Source organism: Panulirus ornatus, chromosome 4, assembly GCF_036320965.1.
Source record: "Panulirus ornatus isolate Po-2019 chromosome 4, ASM3632096v1, whole genome shotgun sequence".
In the NCBI taxonomy this organism is placed as follows: Eukaryota; Metazoa; Arthropoda; class Malacostraca; order Decapoda; family Palinuridae; genus Panulirus; species Panulirus ornatus.
The window spans coordinates 47,920,840-47,938,359 of NC_092227.1; the positions used below are offsets into that span (position 1 = coordinate 47,920,840).

At 39.4% G+C, this 17,520-nt stretch overlaps 1 protein-coding gene across 10 annotated transcripts in view; it reads left to right on the plus strand.

Annotated features, from left to right (window-relative positions):
* Positions 1–17,520, plus strand: part of LOC139766060 (disks large homolog 4-like) — a 1,395,716-nt gene that overhangs the window by 1,282,950 nt on the left and 95,246 nt on the right. For 5 of the 10 annotated variants that reach the window (XM_071694246.1, XM_071694219.1, XM_071694237.1 and 2 more), the window contains one exon: positions 14,525–14,542. The exons of the other annotated variants lie outside the window; for them this stretch is intronic. In XM_071694246.1, the coding sequence (XP_071550347.1) occupies positions 14,525–14,542 (18 nt within the window). The remainder of the gene's footprint in view (positions 1–14,524; positions 14,543–17,520) is intronic. 10 annotated transcript variants of the gene reach the window in all.

Genomic DNA, 17,520 nt, shown 5'->3' on the forward strand with positions numbered 1-17,520 from the left:
CAAGATACTTTCCTTGAATATCTGCATGGTTCTTGTCTATTTGCTTTTCTCCCTGCCCCCTCCTTTTTTTTTTTTTTTTTTTTTAACTAAACACATGCAGGGAAAAATATGGTCACATAAATCAAGCAGGTTCTGTGACATCTATTCATTTTGTGCCTTGTAATGAAGGTATACAGTTTATCTAATTGATTAATACTTAGGTTTCATGAACTGATATAAGAATCAAATTGATGACCACATGTAGTGAATTATCTTGAGAAGTTCTGTGTTGTTACAGCTTGTTTTGTAATTACACATGGACTTCTAGCAAGAAAGTGGATGTGTTCCTTGGCTTAACTTCATTCTTGGAAAATTTGTCACCAGAAGTAGATATAACGTAGAAGGTATGGGAATGCTGACCAGGACTGGAGAGAAAGGGGTTACAATAGGAATACATCATTAAATATGAACATGATGTGTGCTGGAAAAATGAATCCATATTAAAAATACCTAAACAGGATGATAAAATTTGACCGTCACCATTTATTTGTACTGTAGTGAATGTTTTCATCTGTACTTTCTTCATGATCAACGAATTTATATAGCACTTTTAGCCCAGCAGGTCCACTTAGCACTTGTTGGTTGCTTTGAAGATATGATTAGGGTGATTGGACTACTTTTTTTTTTTTTTACCTCAAAACTCATGAAAGATGAGTCTCCAACATCAAGAAATTTGTGTATCAGTGGATGAGGGACGTATAAGTGGCAGAAGGCTGCCAATTGCACCACAGATTAGTTTATATGAGACTCGCAAAGCTTTTTGTTGACTGGATGATGATGATAGAGGCAAATCTTGTTCAAAAAGATTTTTTATATCTCCTTGGGTAGGTTGAGGTTTGTGTCAATTCTTGGTTGATTTACCTTTCTTATGCTCTTTCATATCGTAAGAGAGAAATTATTCATCACATTTACTTGAAAAAGCTTAGTAAATAGAAGCAGCTTAGTACATACAGAAAAGTGTTAAACTGTTATTATAAATAGAGATTATAGAGATTTCATTACCCAACTAGGCCTTCTTCTGTATTACAGGTGTATTAAACTGACTTTGCTGCAGTCCTCATGAATTTCAATAGATTTCCTTTAAGGAGACCCTTCCTGGAGTATTGTGCACTCATAAACAGTATCTCACCAGGTTGAACTGTATATCATTTTATTTACAAAATTGTGTTTTAGTTAAACATAGTAACAAACTAAAGAGAGCATGAATTATCTGAATATTTGAGAATTGGCTTTTACTTTTACCAGTGACGAAAATACTGTAAATAATAATGTGATTATTTTCTCCTGACTTTTGTTGTAAAGAGATCCATTCCCTGAGGATTCCGTAATAGAGGTGTGAGTATCACAACAGACTTTTTTTATTAGGAAAACTTTTCATCATTCCATACAACTGGGAATACTTAATTCCTTCATTACTGTAACTTGTGAAAGTTAGATAAATCACCTTAACTTTCAACTAAGGTTTTACATAAAACCATAAGATTTATGGTTTTTCATATTTAAAAAATGTATTTAACCCTACAGTATGAGAGACATTCATTATAACATTGAAAAAGTTTACTTCAAAAGTATATTTAATCCACTACATTCACTCTAATAATGTGTAGGGGTTTTGTAAATGTTTGTACACAACAAACTAGAGATTGGGGGTAAAGCCTAAGTGTTTTATCATTGATAAATCTTTCCTCATTATAATCAGTGTTATTGACTGATCATTTTTTCATAGCATCAAAATTCTGATTGTAGAATTATGAGATGTATTGTTGTCAGGGTTAGGTGGGCCCTTGCAACATTGCCTCCACTTTTGCTGGAAAAACCTTCTCTTGCTTCATCTTGGTTAGCTGTCAGTGCTGCTTTTGAAGATCCAGTGTCCATGAATTCACTCTCCAAATGATCCGAAGATTAATCATCATTGTAAGTTGATTCAGGATAATCATCTGCTTGGTCCTCTAAATCTAGCTAAAAGCTATCCAGAATGTGCTGTCATTGGCATGGTTGGAGAATGACTAACTTGCACTGTCACCTCATCCATTACCCAGGCTCGTCATGCAGCCTAGAAATAGAGGAATGAAATTCAGTGTGTAAAAGTGTGGAGGATTTCATCTCCTTGCATTCATCTGGAGTGGAAAAGGAGTTAAGAAAGTTTCATTCCAGTTCTCTTTGATTTGTTAAAGCTTCCTTTAGAAAAAATTTCTTTGTTAAGTACTGTGGTCTGTGAAGAGTTAATGCATTACTACAGACTTCTCATTTGCTATACACTTTTTGCACATAGATGCACACACAACATCGCTACACATTATAACTTATGGAACCAACCAGTGGATGTGGCTAGCTTTGTGAGTGTTGCAGGAGCTTCTTAAGGATAGAAGGGAAACCTGGGGCAGAGAATAAGGTAATGCATTGTAAATGGTTAGAGATTTCTTTACATTCTTTCAAAAATGATAATGATAACACCTTAAGTGAGTTTGCAAATTTTTACGTATATATCATTAAGAAATTAAAATGAAAGTGGAATATGAGGAATTATGATTAGTAGTGCTTATGCACGTGGTTGTTAGAGGAGTGAGGAAAGGAGGTGAGTGTTTTGAAAGGAGCAATTTTTAAGAATGTGAGGAAGTATTATTGCTGAGAGATTTGAATGCAAATGTGAGTGATGTGGCAGTTGGGCATTTAATTGTTGGGCATGGGGTGATGATGGTAGATGAAAATTTAATAGAGGTGAATTATATGCTGAAAAATGACTGGGTGCTATGGAATACCTTGTTTGAAAAAAAGGTGCATGGCCCTCAACATAAGTCTTTGTGGGTGAGTGAGCAGGCATTATTGCACATTGACATGTGCAAAGGAGAGCCTGCTTGATGTGAATGTCCTGAATTAGGCTGCTAATGTTATGGTGGAAGTGAGTGAGAGTTTGTAATGGCTTCAGAAAAGGATGATGGTGTTACTGAGTGAGCTTAGAAAGGAGGCTTGTTTGCAGAATACCAAGGTACATAGTTTGGGAGAGGAATGGCTTAGGGCGAGGGTGAGATGCAGTCATGATCCCATTTGAACCATCCAGTCGGTGTAATTGATAAGGAAGAAAAGTTGCTGATTTGAGTTTAAGTAACTTTGCATTACATATAACTTATTTTTAAAGGTTCATTGAGAATTACATGTAACACTGTATTACAATATACTTATGATCTTTGCATATATTTATTCTAAGGATTATTAGTGTTGCTTGACAAATTCATGACTTTATTCTCTGCATTTTTTCTTGAATGATGTAATTCATTTGGTGCAGAGTGGTGGTTAGTCCTGCCTCTCTCAGCATGACACAGAAGTGAGTTATGTCTCCATAACCTTTCTTCTGCCTCTTTCTTCCCTCTTGCAGTTGTCACTTCTTCACTTCAAGGAACTTCTTGCCACTCCATTCTGTGGTCCTTTTTAACCCCAGCTGGCCAGCCAAAGCTATGTTGTCACTACCTGCCCAGTAGTTTCAACCATTTGCTTTCTTTCTTCAAGTACTCCTTTGTAAGGAATCTTGAAATGAAGTGTGAAAGGTTTGATATTGCCATCCCTGACAGAAACTTCTGTTAAACTGAATGACCAATTAATGAGAGAGCCTGTACATATATACAGCATGCAGTCCTATACCAGGAATTTGGCAAAAGAACAAACTGCCTTGTTGTATTGGCTGAAACATCATGCATTTTGTGTAGAATAAGCACATTCAGGTAGGAAAGACAGCTTTAGAATTTATTTATTGTTTATGATAAACTCTAAAACTGTAAATTTCTTTGATAAACTTCATGACTTGATTTGCAAAATGTCTAAAGCAAATTGTAATTGTGAAAATCAACTGCCCATACATCCAGTTCTTGTCAGGAGCAGCTAGTGTCAAAAAATGAATATCACTTCAAGTGATTACCTCTTATATCCAAATCATCTTTTGTTCATTTTGATGGAGAATTTTGTTTTACTTAGAGAAATGCCTGTTCCAGTTAATAATTACTCATTTACTGTGAGAATTTTTGAATGGGATCAAGAAACATCATTTCAAATTGAAGACATGTTGTCGTGTTTACTATGAAATTTGAACTCTGGCGACAAACATTTGATGTAATGTGGTTACAGACATTTGTGAAGGATTCACACGCCTGATGTCTCGATATCTTTGTAAGCTTCCATTCTCTTTCCCAAATTAAACACCAATTACTGTAATATTGTTGTTTACATTATTGGTGATATGACATATATGAAAATAAATAATTGGTGAAGGGGGCTAAGGGGGAGGTAATAACAAGTAGTGGTGAAGTGAGCATTTTGAAAGTTTGTTGAATGTGTTTCATGATAGACTGGCAGGTATATTTTGGTTGAGGTGGTGTGCGAAGTGAGAGGGTCAGGGAGCATGGTCTGGTAAACAGAGAAGAGGTAGTGAAAAAGCTTTGCGGAAGATGAATGCTGGCAAGGCATCGGGTTTGGATGGTATTGCAGTGGAATTTATCAAAAAAGGGGGTGACTGTGTTGTTGGCTGGTTGGTAAGGATATTCAGTGTATGTATGGTTCATGGTGAAGTGCCTGAGGATTGGTAGAATGCATGCATAGTGCCATTGCACAAAGGCAAAGGGGATAAGAGGTGAGTGTTCAAATTACAGAGGTATAAGTTTGTTGAGTATTCCTGGGAAATTATATGGGAGGGTATTGACTGAGAGGGTGAAGGCATGTACAGAGCATCAGATTGGGGAAGAGCAGTGAGGTTTCAGAAGTGGTAAAGGATGTGTGGATCAGGTGTTTGCTTTGAAGAATGTATGTTAGAAATACTTAGAAAAGCAAATGGATTTGTGTGTAGCATTTATGGATCTGGAGAAGGCATATGATGGAGTTGATAGAGATGCTCTGTTAAGAGTATATGGTGTGGGAGGTAAACTGTTAGAAGCAGTGAAAAGTTTCTATCAAGGATGTAATGCATGTGTATGAGTAGGAAGAGAGGAAAGTGATTGGTTCCCAGTGAATGTCAGTTTGCGGGAGGGTTGCTTGATGTTTTCATGGTTTAATTTATTTATGGATGGGGTTGTTAGGGAGGTGAATGCAAGAGTTTTGGAGAGAGGGGCAAGTATGCAATCTGTTGTGGATGAGAGGGCTTGGGAAGTGAGTCAGTTGTTGTTTGCTGATGATACAGCCTTGGTGGCTGATTTGGATGAGAAACTGTAAAAGTTGGTGACTGATTTCAGTAAAGTGTGTGAAAGAAGAAAGCTGAGAGTAAATGTGAATAAGATCAAGGTTATTAGGTTCAGTAGGGTTGAGGGACAAGTCAATTGGGAGGTAAGTTTGAATGGAGAAAGACTGGAGGAAGTGAAGTGTTTTAGATATCTGTGAGTGGATATAACAGCAGATGGAACCATGAAAGCAGAAGTGAGTCACAGGGTTGGGAAGGGGGCTAAGGTTCTGGGAGCATTGAAGAATGTGTGGAAGGCGAGAACGTCATCTCATAGAGCAAAAATGGGTATGTTTGAAGGAATAGTGGTACAAACAATGTTATGTGGTTGTGAGGCATGGGCTCTAGATAGGGTTGTGCAGAGGTAGGTGGATGTGTTGGAAATGAAATGTTTGAGGACAGTATGTGGTGTGAGGTTGTTTGATCGAGTAAGTAATGAAAGGGTAAGACAGATGTGTGGTAATAAAAAGAGTGTGGTTGAGAGAGCAGAAGAGGGTGTATTGAAATGGTTTGGTCACATGTAGCGAATGAGTGCAGAAAAATTGACAAAGAGTATATATGTGTCGGAGATGGAGGGAACGAGGAGAAGTGGGAGACCAAATTGGAGATGGATGGATGGAGTGGAAAAGATTTTGAGCGATCGGGGCCTGACATACAGGAGGGTGAAAGGCATGCAAGGAATAGAGTGAATTGGAACTATGTGGCATACTGGGATCGATGTATTGTCAATGGATTGAACAAGGGCATGTGAAGCGTTTGAGGTAAACCATGGAAAGTTTTGTGGGGCCTGTATGTGGAAAGGGAGCTGTGGTTTTGGTGCAGTACACACGACAGCTAAAGACTGAGTGTGAACAAATGTGGCCTGTGTTGTCTTTTCCAAGCGCTACCTTGCACCCGTGCAGGGGGAGGGAGGGGGTGGTGACAGGAATGAATGAAGGCAGCAAGTATGTATGTGTATATATGTTTATAGATATATGTCTGTGAATGTATATGTATGTATACTTTGAAATATATATGTATGTATATGTGCGTGTGTGGGCGTGTATGTATATACATGTTTATGTAGGTGGGTTGGGCCATTCTTTCATCTGTTTCCTTGGCTTACCTCAGTAACGTGGGAGACAGCGACTAAGTATAATATAAAGAAATTTATTCAGTTATCTCATGTAAAAGATAAACTTAGCCTCTATACATATGTAAATGATGCATATGTGTGCAATGTGCTTAATGTATAGTGTGGAATTATTCATGGAAAGAAACCATTATTGATATATTATTATACTTAGTTGCTGCACATTGTTCTCAAACATCTCATTTCGAGCCCATCCACCCTCCTCTGCACAATCCTATCTATAGCCCATGCCTCACAACCATATAACATTGTTGGAACCACTATTCCTTCAAACATACCCATTTCTGCTCCGAGATAACGTTCTCGCCTTCCACTTATTCTTCAACACTCCCAGAACCTTTTCCCCCTCCCCCACCCTGTGACTCACTTCCGCTTCCATGGTTCTGTCCGCTGCCAAATCCACTCCCAGGTATCTAAAACACTTCACTTCCTCCAGTTTTTCTCCATTCAAACTTACCTCCCAATTGACTTGTCCCTCAACCCTCCTGAACCTTGCTCTTACTCACATTTACTCTCAGCTTTCTTCTTTCTTACACTTTACCAAACTCAGTCACAACTTCTGCAGTTTCTCACATGAATCAGCCACCAGCACTGTATCATCAGCGAACAACAAATGACACACTTCCCAAGCCCTCTCATCCACAACAGACTGCTTACTTGCCACTCTTTCCAAAACTCTTGCATTCACCTCCCTAACTACCCCATCCGTAAACAAATTAAACAACCATGGAGACATCACGCACCCCTGCCGCAAACTGAGATTCGCTGGGAAGGGTAAAGGGGAAGAGTGGTTTGGGAATGTCATGGGAGTAATGTCATGGGTTGGTGAGAGGACAAGAGCAAAGGAAGGAGTATCACTACTCCTGAAGCAGGGATTGTGGGAGTATGTGGTAGAGTGTAAGAATGTAAAGTCTAAATTGAGATGGGTAAAACTGAAAGTGGATGGAAAGAGATGGGTGATTATTGGTGCCTATGCACCTGGGCATGAGAAGAAAGATCATGAGTGGCAAGTGTTTTGGGAGCAGCTGAGTGAGTGTGTTAGCAGCTTTGATGCACGAGACTGGGTTATAGTGATGGGTGATTTGAATGCAAAGGTGAGTAATGTGGCAGTTGAGGGTATGATAGATGTACATGGGGTACTCACTGTTGTCAATGGAAATGGTGAAGAGCTTGTAGATTTATGTGCTGAAAAAGGACCGGTGATTGGGAATACATGGTTTAAAAAGTGAGATATCCATAAGTATACGTATGTATGTAGAAGAGATGGCCAGAGAGCACTGTTGGATTACGTGTTGATTGATAGGCATGTAAAAGAGACTTTTGGATGTTAATGTGCTGAGAGATGCAACTGGAGGATGTCTGATCATTATCTAGTTGAGGCGAAGGTGAAGATGAGTAGATGTTTTCAGAAAAGAAGAGAGATTGTTGGGGTGAAGAGAGTTGTGAGAGTAAGTGAGCTTGGAAAGGAGACTTGTGTGAGGAAGTACCAGTAGAGATTGGGTGCAGAATGGAAAAAGGTGAGAGCAAGTGACGTAAGGGGAGTGGGGTGAGGAATGGGATGTATTTCGGGAAGCAGTGATGGCTTGCACAAAAGATACTTGTAACATGAGAAAGGTGGGAGGTTGGCAGATTTGAAAGGGTTGTGAGTGGTGGGAATGAAGAAGTAAGATTGTTAGTGAAATAGAAGAGAGAGGCATTTGGGCGATTTTTGTAGGAAAATAGTGCCAATGACTGGGAGATGTGTAAAAGAAAGAGGTCAAGAGAAAGGTGTAAGAGGTGAAAAAGAGGGCAAACGAGAGTTGGGGTGAGAGAGTATCATTAAATTTTAGGGAGATAAAAAGACATCCCTGGGGAGAGGGGAGAAAGAATACTTCCCATGCATTCTCCACGTGTCGTAGAAGGCGACTAAAGGGGACGGGAGCGGGGGGCTAGAAACCCTCCCCTCCTTGTATTTTAACTTTCTAAAAGGGGAAACAGAAGGAGGAGTCACGCGGGGAGTGCTCATCCTCCTCGAAGGCTCAGATTGGGGTGTCTAAAAGTGTGTGGATGTAACCAAGATGAGAAAAAAGGAGAGATAGGTAGTATGTTTGAGGAAAGGAACCTGGATGTTTTGGCTCTGAGTGAAACGAAGCTCAAGGGTAAAGAGGAGGATTGGTTTGGGAATGTCTTGGGAGTAAAGTCAGGGGTTAGTGAGAGGACAAGAGCAAGGGAAGGAGTAGCACTACTCCTGAAACAGGAGTGGTGGGAGTATGTGATAGAGTGTAAGAAAGTAAACTCTAGATTGATATGGGTTAAACTGAAAGTGGATGGAGAGAGATGGGTGATTATTGGTGCATATGCACCTGGGCATGAGAAGAAGGATCATGAGAGGCAAGTGTTTTGGGAGCAGCTGAATGAGTGTGTTAGTGGTTTTGATGCACGAGACCGGGTTATAGTAATGGGTGATTTGAATGCAAAGGTGAATAATGTGGCAGTTGAGGGAATAATCGGTATACATGGGGTGTTCAGTGTTGTAAATGGAAATGATGAAGAGCTTGTAGATTTGTGTGCTGAGAAAGGACTGGTGAATGGGAATACCTGCTTTAAAAAGAGAGATATACATAAGTATACGTATGTAAGTAGGAGAGATGGCCAGAGAGCATTATTGGATTACGCAGTAATTGATAGGCTCGCGAAAGAGAGACTTTTGGATGTTAATGTGCTGAGAGGTGCAACTGGAGGGATGTCTGATCATTATCTTGTGGAGGCGAAGGTGAAGATTTGTAGAGGTTTTCAGAAAAGAAGAGAGAATGTTGGGGTGAAGAGGGTGGTGAGAGTAAGTGAGCTTGGGAAGGAGACTTGTGTGAGGAAATACCAGGAGAGACTGAGTACAGAATGGAAAAAGGTGAGAACAAAGGAGGTAAGGGGAGTGGGGGAGGAATGGGATGTATTTAGGGAAGCAGTGATATCTTGCGCAAAAGATGCTTGTGGCATGAGAAGTGTGGGAGGTGGGCAGACTAGAAAGGGTAGTGAGTAGTGGGATGAAGAAGTAAGATTATTAGTGAAAGAGAAGAGAGAGGCATTTGCACAATTTGTGAAGGGAAATAATGCAAATGACTGGGAGATGTATAAAAGGAAGAGGCAGGAGGTCAAGAGAAAGGTGCAAGAGGTGAAAAAGAGGACAAATGAGAGATGGGGTGAGAGAGTATCATTAAATTGTAGGGAGAATAAAAAGATGTTCTGGAAGGAGGTAAATAAAGTGCATAAGACAAAGGAACAAATGGGAACTTCAGTGAAGGGGGCTAATGGGGAGGTGATAACAAGTAGTGGTGATGTGAGAAAGAGATGGAGTGAGTATTTTGAAGGTTTGTTGAAAGTGTTTGATGATAGAGTGGCAGATATAGGGTGTTTTGGTTGAGGTGGTGTGCAAAGTGAGAGGGTTAGGGAAAATGATTTGGTAAACAGAGAAGAGGTAGTAAAAGCATTGTGGAAGATGGAAGCCGGCAAGGCTGCGGGTTTGGATGGTATTGCAGTGGAATTTGTTAAAAAAGGGGGTGACTGTATTGTTGACTAATTGGTAAGGCTATTTAATGTATGTATGATTCATGGTGAGGTGCCTGAGGATTGGAGGAATGCTTGCATAGTGCCATTGTACAAAGGCAAAGGGGATAAGAGTGAGTGCTCCAATTACAGAGGTATAAGTTTGTTGAGTATTCCTGGTAAATTATATGGGAGGGTATTGATTGAGAGGGTGAAGGCATGTACAGAGCATCAGATTTGGGAAGAGCAGTGTGGTTTCAGAAGTGGTAGAGGATGTGTGGTTCAGGAGTTTGCTTTGAAGAATGTATGGAGAAATACTTAGAAAAGCAAATGGATTTGTATGTAGCATTTATGGATCTGGAGAAGGCATATGATAGAGTTTATAGAGATGCTCTGTGGAAGGTATTAAGAATATATGGTGTGGGAGGCAAGTTGTTAGAAGCAGTGAAAAGTTTTTATCGAGGATGTAAGGCATGTGTATGTGTAGGAAGAGAGGAAAGTGATTGATTCTCAGTGAATATAGGTTTGCAGCAGGGATATGTGATGTCTCCATGGTTGTTTAATTTGTTTATAGATGGGGTTGTTAGGGAGGTGAATGCAAGAGTTTTGGAAAGAGGGGCAAGTATGCAGTCTGTTGTGGATGAGAGAGCCTGAGAAGTGAGTCAGTTGTTGTTCGCTGATGATACAGCACTGGTGGATGATTCATGTGAGAAACTGCAGAAGCTGGTGACTGAGTTTGGTAGAGTGTGTGAAAGAAGAAAGTTGAGAGTAAATGTGAATAAGAGCAAGGTTATTAGGTACAGTAGGGTTGAGGGTCAAGTCAATTGGGAGGTAAGTTTGAATGGAGAAAAACTGGAGGAAGTGAAGTGTTTTAGGTATCTGCGAGTGGATTTGGCAGCGGATGGAACCATGGAAGCAGAAGTGAATCATAGGGTGGGGGAGGGGGCAACAATTGTGGGAGCCTTGAAGAATGTGTGGAAGTCGAGAACATTATCTCGGAAAGCAAAAATGGGTACATTTGAAGGAATAGTGGTTCCAACAATGTTGTATGGTTGCGAGGCGTGGGCTATGGATAGAGTTGTGCGGAGGAGGGTGGATGTTCTGGAAATGAGATGTGTGAGGACAATATGTGGTGTGAGGTGGTTTGATCGAGTAAGTAATGTAAAGGTAAGATGTGTTGTAATAAAAAGAGTGTGGTTGAGAGAGCAGAAGAGGGTGTTTTGAAATGGTTTTGTCACATGGAGAGAATGAGTGAGGAAAGATTGACCAAGAGGATATATGTGTCAGAGGTGGAGGGAACAAGAAGTGGGAGACCAAATTGGAGGTGGAAAGATGGAGTGAAAAAGATTTTAAGTGATCGAGGCCTGAACATGCAGGAGGGTGAAAAGCTTGCAAGGAATAGAGTGAATTGGAACGATGTGGTATACCAGGGTCGACGTGCTGTCAGTGGATTGAACCAAGGCATGTGAAGTGTCTGGCGTAAACCATGGAAAGTTGTATGGGGCCTGGATGTGGAAAGGGAGCTACGGTTTCGGTGCATTATTACATGACAGCTAGAGACTGAGTGTGAATGAATGTGGCCTTTGTTGTCTTTTCCTAGCGCTTCCTCGCACACATGAGGGGGGAGGGGGTTGTTATTCCACGTGTGGCAAGGTGGCGATGGGAATGAATAAAGGCAGACAGTATGAATTATGTACATGTGTATATATGTATATGTCTGTGTGTGTATATATATGTATATATTGAGATGTATGGGTATGTATATTTGCGTGTGTGGACGTATATGTATATACATGTGTATGTGGATGGGTTGGGCCATTTCTTCGTCTGTTTCCTTGCGCTACCTCGCAAACACGGGAGACAGTGACAAAGCAAAATAAATATGAATAATAAAATAAATAAAAATGTTTTTGAAGGAGGTAACTAAAATGCGTAAGACGAGAACAAATGGGAACATCGGTGAATGGGGCAAATGGGTAGGTAATAACAAATAGCGGTGAAGTGAGAGGGAGATGGGAGTGAATATTTTGAAGGTTAGTTGAATGTGTTTGATGATCGAGTGGCAAGTATAGGGTATTTTGGTCATGGTGGTCTGCGTAGTGAGAGGGTCAGGGAGAATAATTTGGTAAACAGAGAAGAGGTAGTGAAAGCTTTACGGGAGATGAAAGCCAGCAAAGCAGCGGGTTTTGATGGCATTGCTGTGGAATTTATTATAAAAGGGGTGACTGTGTTGTTGACTGGTTGGTGAGGATTTTCAGTTTATTGTTCATGGTGCAGTGCCTGAGGATTGGGGGAATGGATGCATAGTGCTATTTTACAAAGGCTGAGGGGATAAAGGTGAGTGTTCAAATTACACAGGTATAAGATTGTTGAGTACTCCTAGGAACTTCCTTGGAGGGTATTGATTGAGAGGGCGAAGGCATGTACAGAGCATCAGATTGGGGAAGAGCAGTGTGGTTTCAGAAGTGGTAGAGGATTTGTGGATCAGGTGTTTGCTTTGAAGAATGTATGTGAGATATACTTAGAAAAACAGATGGATTTGTATGTAACATCTATGGATCTGGAGAAGACATATGATAAGAGTTGATAGAGATGCTGTGTGGAAGGTATATGGTGTGGGAGGTAAGTTTCAAGAATCATCGAAAAGTTTTTACCGAGGATGTAAGGCATGTGTATGAATAGGAATAGAGGAAAGTGATTGGAAGGAAACCAAAAAGTGAGTATTGTGCTAAGGTATATATAAGTGAAATCACACTTAGAAAAAAAGGACATTTACCATACACTGGCTGCCTGCCTACTTCACCATGATTCAGTTAAAACCATACCTCATCAATTTGAAGAAATGTATATCCCTTCTTTTTCTTTTCTCTATGTATGGTTTACCTTTCATACTATTTGCCATTTCCTGCTTTAGCGAGGTAGCGTTAAGAACAGAGGAAAATTAAAAAACGAGAGGGGAGGATTTCCAGTCCCCTGTTCCCTCCCCTTTTAGTCGCCTTCAACGACACGCAGGGGATACGTGTGAAGTATTCTTTTCCCCTATCCCCAGGGATAGTATATGTACATTTTGTAAGAGAAAGAAAAAAATTATGTATTTTTTCACAATGCGAATGTCATTTCATTTGAATTGTGCATTATAAGGATTGAAGATAGGAAACCCATCCACGTTCCTCCCATAGAGTACTTGCCACAAGACTTCAGGAGGGCATATAAGAAGATTCCCATGCACTCTTCCCCAGGGTCAGTCTCCTGTTGACTGTCTTTAGAAAGAAATGCAGACAACATTTGTACTAGCACTAGATATATCTGGACAAAGATTCTGGACTCTAGGATGAACCCCAAGAATTTGAAACTGACTTAATTGCCTTACTCAACAAAGGAGGGAGCAAAGCAATCATTAAAACTACCAATCAGTAGCATTGACGGCAAATGGATCTGTGGTAGCTGAAGTGAGTCATTAGATGGGAAAAGAGAGAATGATATTGAGTGCTTTAAGGAGTGTGATGAAGGAGAGGCCATTGTTGGTGAAGGGAAAGATGGCATAGTAGCTACAACAGTGTTTTATGAGTGTGAGTCTAGGGCCGTGAATGCAGAAAAATGGAAGTTGGATGTATTTGGAAATGAATGTATGAGGATGCTACGTGTTGCCATTAGGGTTTTCTAAGGATTGACTCGTGTGGTAGTAAGCACAGTCTGATTGACAGTTGGCCAAGGGGTGATGAAATGATTTAGACACATGGAAGAGATTAAAGAAGAATGATAAACAAAGAGGATCTGCATTACAAAAGTGGAGGAGGCTAAAGCAAGGGAATGATTAAGAAGGGAAAGGAAGGATAAAGTGAAAGAGGATCTGAGGTTCTGGGGCCTGAACATACAGGAGGGTAAGTTGCTTGCCTGGGAAAGAGCATATTGGAGCAATATGGTGTAAGGGGAATGATGTGCTTTCAGTTGGCTGAAGTAGTCTGGGGAAACAATGAAGTGGTCTATTGTGCTTGGATATTGATGATAGGCTGTGGTTTCAGTGCACTACACATGACAGCTAGAAAGTGGATGTGAGCAAATGAGGCCATTTTGTCTGTTCCTGGTGCTATCCCATGAAGAGGGGAATGGTGAATATGCATAAAATTAGATATGCATATAATGATGGTGTTAACAGACTGCTTGCTGGTGGTTACACCTCAAGCAAGGCTGTATCATTGCCATAGGATGGAAAGGAGTACATTCTTGTATAAGACCACCTTGTTTCAAAGAGTCCATCGTTTCTGTGTTCTAGAGTGCAGTGAAGCTGCAGGAGGCCCATAAAAGGGCTCCTGGGATAGTGAAATGATTAACTGTAATGAAGTATGTAAAGTCTTATTTTTTCCCTTCAACATTACTTTCAGTTACCTTGACAACTCAGCATTTGAGGAATCTCTTATGCATTTCATTCATGTATCTTTTGTTAAAATCTTTTGCTTAGAATTGGTATAATGAATAGTTATTTGATGGGTTTTAGAACTGAAGTTACCTGATGTAATTGGAGCCTGCTTACCACTCATGTAATTGTTATCTGAGTAAGCCTTGATTTTTTCCCATGTGCTCTCTGTCTTTGTTTGTGTGAAGAATAACACTTGCTCTCTTTACATCATTTCCCAAAGTCGATGAGGACTTTGAAGGTAAGAGTTTTTGTTCCTTTATTAGTCTGTATTGTAAATTTCTTTTGAATATGCTTTGTATCTGTTTGTAGCATGCACTGTATGTGTCAGAGCCTTGTTGTTGCTTCTCAGATGTGCATGACTTATTCTCCCAAGTTGGTCAGTAGGTTTATCCTATATTTGACATGTGAAGAAATATTTAAGTGATAAAATCAAAGATTTGTCCAAAGTTGCTTTGGAATGAAAAAGAAAAGACCAAATGTGAAGAGACTGAAAATGATAAAGTTAATGTTTGTTTCTTTTGCAATCCACCATTTGGGGGTTACATCTTCTTTGTGGAAGAAGGATTAGCTTAACCACTGGACCCATCCTGCAATTAGTTTGGATTCTGTAATCAGTGATATTTTTATGATTTTACAAGGATTAGCATAACCACTGGGCCCCATCCTGCAATTAGTATGGATTCCGTAACCAGATATTTTTATGATTTTACAAGAAAGCATCAAACTGTAATGATTCATTACAGCTAATTATGTCAGTTCCCAAAAACCTACTGTATCAAACAAAATAGATTGTTTGCTAAATGATGAAATGTTAGTTGATTAAGTATGCTGTTTGTTCTCTTGAGCAGTTTGTTTTACACCTGATTGGTAATTTTGGTGTTATGTAAAGGAAATGCAACTGGCATTTGTGTATATGCAGTTTTTATATTCTTTATATGCATGTTATTTCTAAGCTGTTTTAGAGATTCTTTTGTGCATTTAATCTTATCATCCTGTCCTCTTTTTCTCTTATACCTGTTACATCTTAAATAGCATCATGGAAAAAATGCCTTTGAAATGGTCAGTAGCTTGATTGTGTAGCTCACTGATTAAGATCTTTTACATTTTTAAGCTATTTGCAAATGAAAAGAGGGTTTAGTTATGCCAGTATTGATGGGACTCTGTATTTTGTCCTGTATATCTTTAATACATATACATTGTTGTAATCTGTCTGTAAGAAATAATTGGTTATTAACATTTACTTATATCGGGTCTTTACTAGTTTTCTTGCGATTTTCTTCACAGTTACTTGGTCAAGGTTACTTAGTCATCTATAACTTGATAATTTGAAGTGTAGTAATGCAAATATGGTGATTTCATTGATTGAATATGAATATGTTTTACATTTCTTTATATTTGCTCATTATGTCTTATCAAGTGAATATGTTTAAGTTGATAAAACCTTTCGAGTTTTGAGAGTAGAGATGATCCTTTGGTTATGTGGCTAAATTTCTTGTGTGAAGACTGTGAACTCTCAGAAATGATTCTTTTTGGATAATTGATTAATTTAGTTATGCAACCTCAGGGTTCCTTTTATAGCTTCTGCACTTTTGAGGCTGCTTTCTGATCAGGAATAAGGAAAGGATGAACTCCTTTGGAGTGAGAATCTCCTTGACAAGGCTGTACTTCTCAGCATCTATTGACAATGCTTCAGCTTCCCTGGAGGTAACTTTTCATTCATGTTTTAGCCTCATGCCAAAGGAGTCTAGTAACACCATTAATATTTGGGTATTGCTGAGCTTAAAATGAACTAAAGTATTAGTACCTCATTTGCAGGATTTGAAGTTTCATAAAACTTCCTTTGATATCAGTTCTCTTTTTCTCTCCCCTTTAGTTGCAGAGACAAAGAGATAACCAAAACTTGAACCTGTAGGACTCAGGCATGAACTTGGGATCAGATGGGATTGGGACTGATGGGGTGTTTCACCATTTCCCCTTCAGTTAACTTCGTTGAGATTATACTTGTAAAATATATTGCATGTGGCAATTTTCTGATGTAGAAAAAAGTTACATAGAAATTCATAGGTCTGTAGAAAGAAAAGAATACATAGAAATTTAAAGGTCTTTGTAAGAGTCCATCAAAACAAAGAACCAGGATATTAATCTTTCTGTGTAACCAACCCAGAAAACAACTTTTTCATTCTCTTCATGAAACATGCATACCTTCCTGGTTTTTCCTTTCATTTATCACCTCTGAATTGTATGCCTTATGGAACGCATCTAAGAGACAAGAATGATGAATATGAAGTACAAGAGTACTATAAAAGACAGTTACATGAATCGCATACATAGTAAGGGTGTGAGCAGGGTTTGTTTTTCTCAGGTTAAAAGAGTGATTGAAGACTTCTGTGGAGAGGCAGACATTCTGTTTTTGGTGACCCAGTGCTCCAATTGTGTTATTTAGTGTTACATATTGCAATGTTATTGTGAAGTCATGCGCATACAAAATCCCTTTCATGTTGATGTTTGTCTGAGTTACATAATGGAAGGTCATGTGGGAAGAGATTGAAAAAAGTTGGAGAAAGAACTTCTCCATGGGAAACTTCAATGTAAAGTATTCTTTGTGTGAAGATGTGTCAGAGAATAATGTCCGCATGATGCTTTGGTATCTATTGCTACTAGTATTGTGCAGGGGGTGTTGTGGTCGGTTGAATCAATATTAGTTGTATGAGGTCAGTGTGTTGTGTGGTGATATTGATATTGTTTGGGTCTGTAGCCATGCTGTGTGGGTGAGAGTAGGATATTTTGCTTTTCACAGAATTTTCATACTGAATATGAAAGTGATATGGGATGGTAGGATGAGGAGTTTGGGATTGGTATTATGTTGGTAGGTTTCCAAATGTTAGGGATTTTGTTATGTAGCCAGTAGTAGTTAAAGATACACGTATCTGTAAGTTCAACATGATGTAAGTGGTAGGTGAGTTCTTAAGGTTTTAAATGCATTGCTTGTATCAGTGGGAGTGAAAGGTGGGTGGGCTATTGTTTCTGGATGGATTTTGTGCAGTTTTTTCATGACTTTGCTACTTAGGGATAGGGATCAGGTTGTTTTGTCTCTAATTTTCAGAAAGTCTCATGAGTGTTTGCATCATCTGGGATGTTTTTGGAATGGGTCTGTAGTGCTTCATGGTTTGGGGCTGGACTGGCGTAATAAGAGTGAATTATCTTTAATGTACGTCT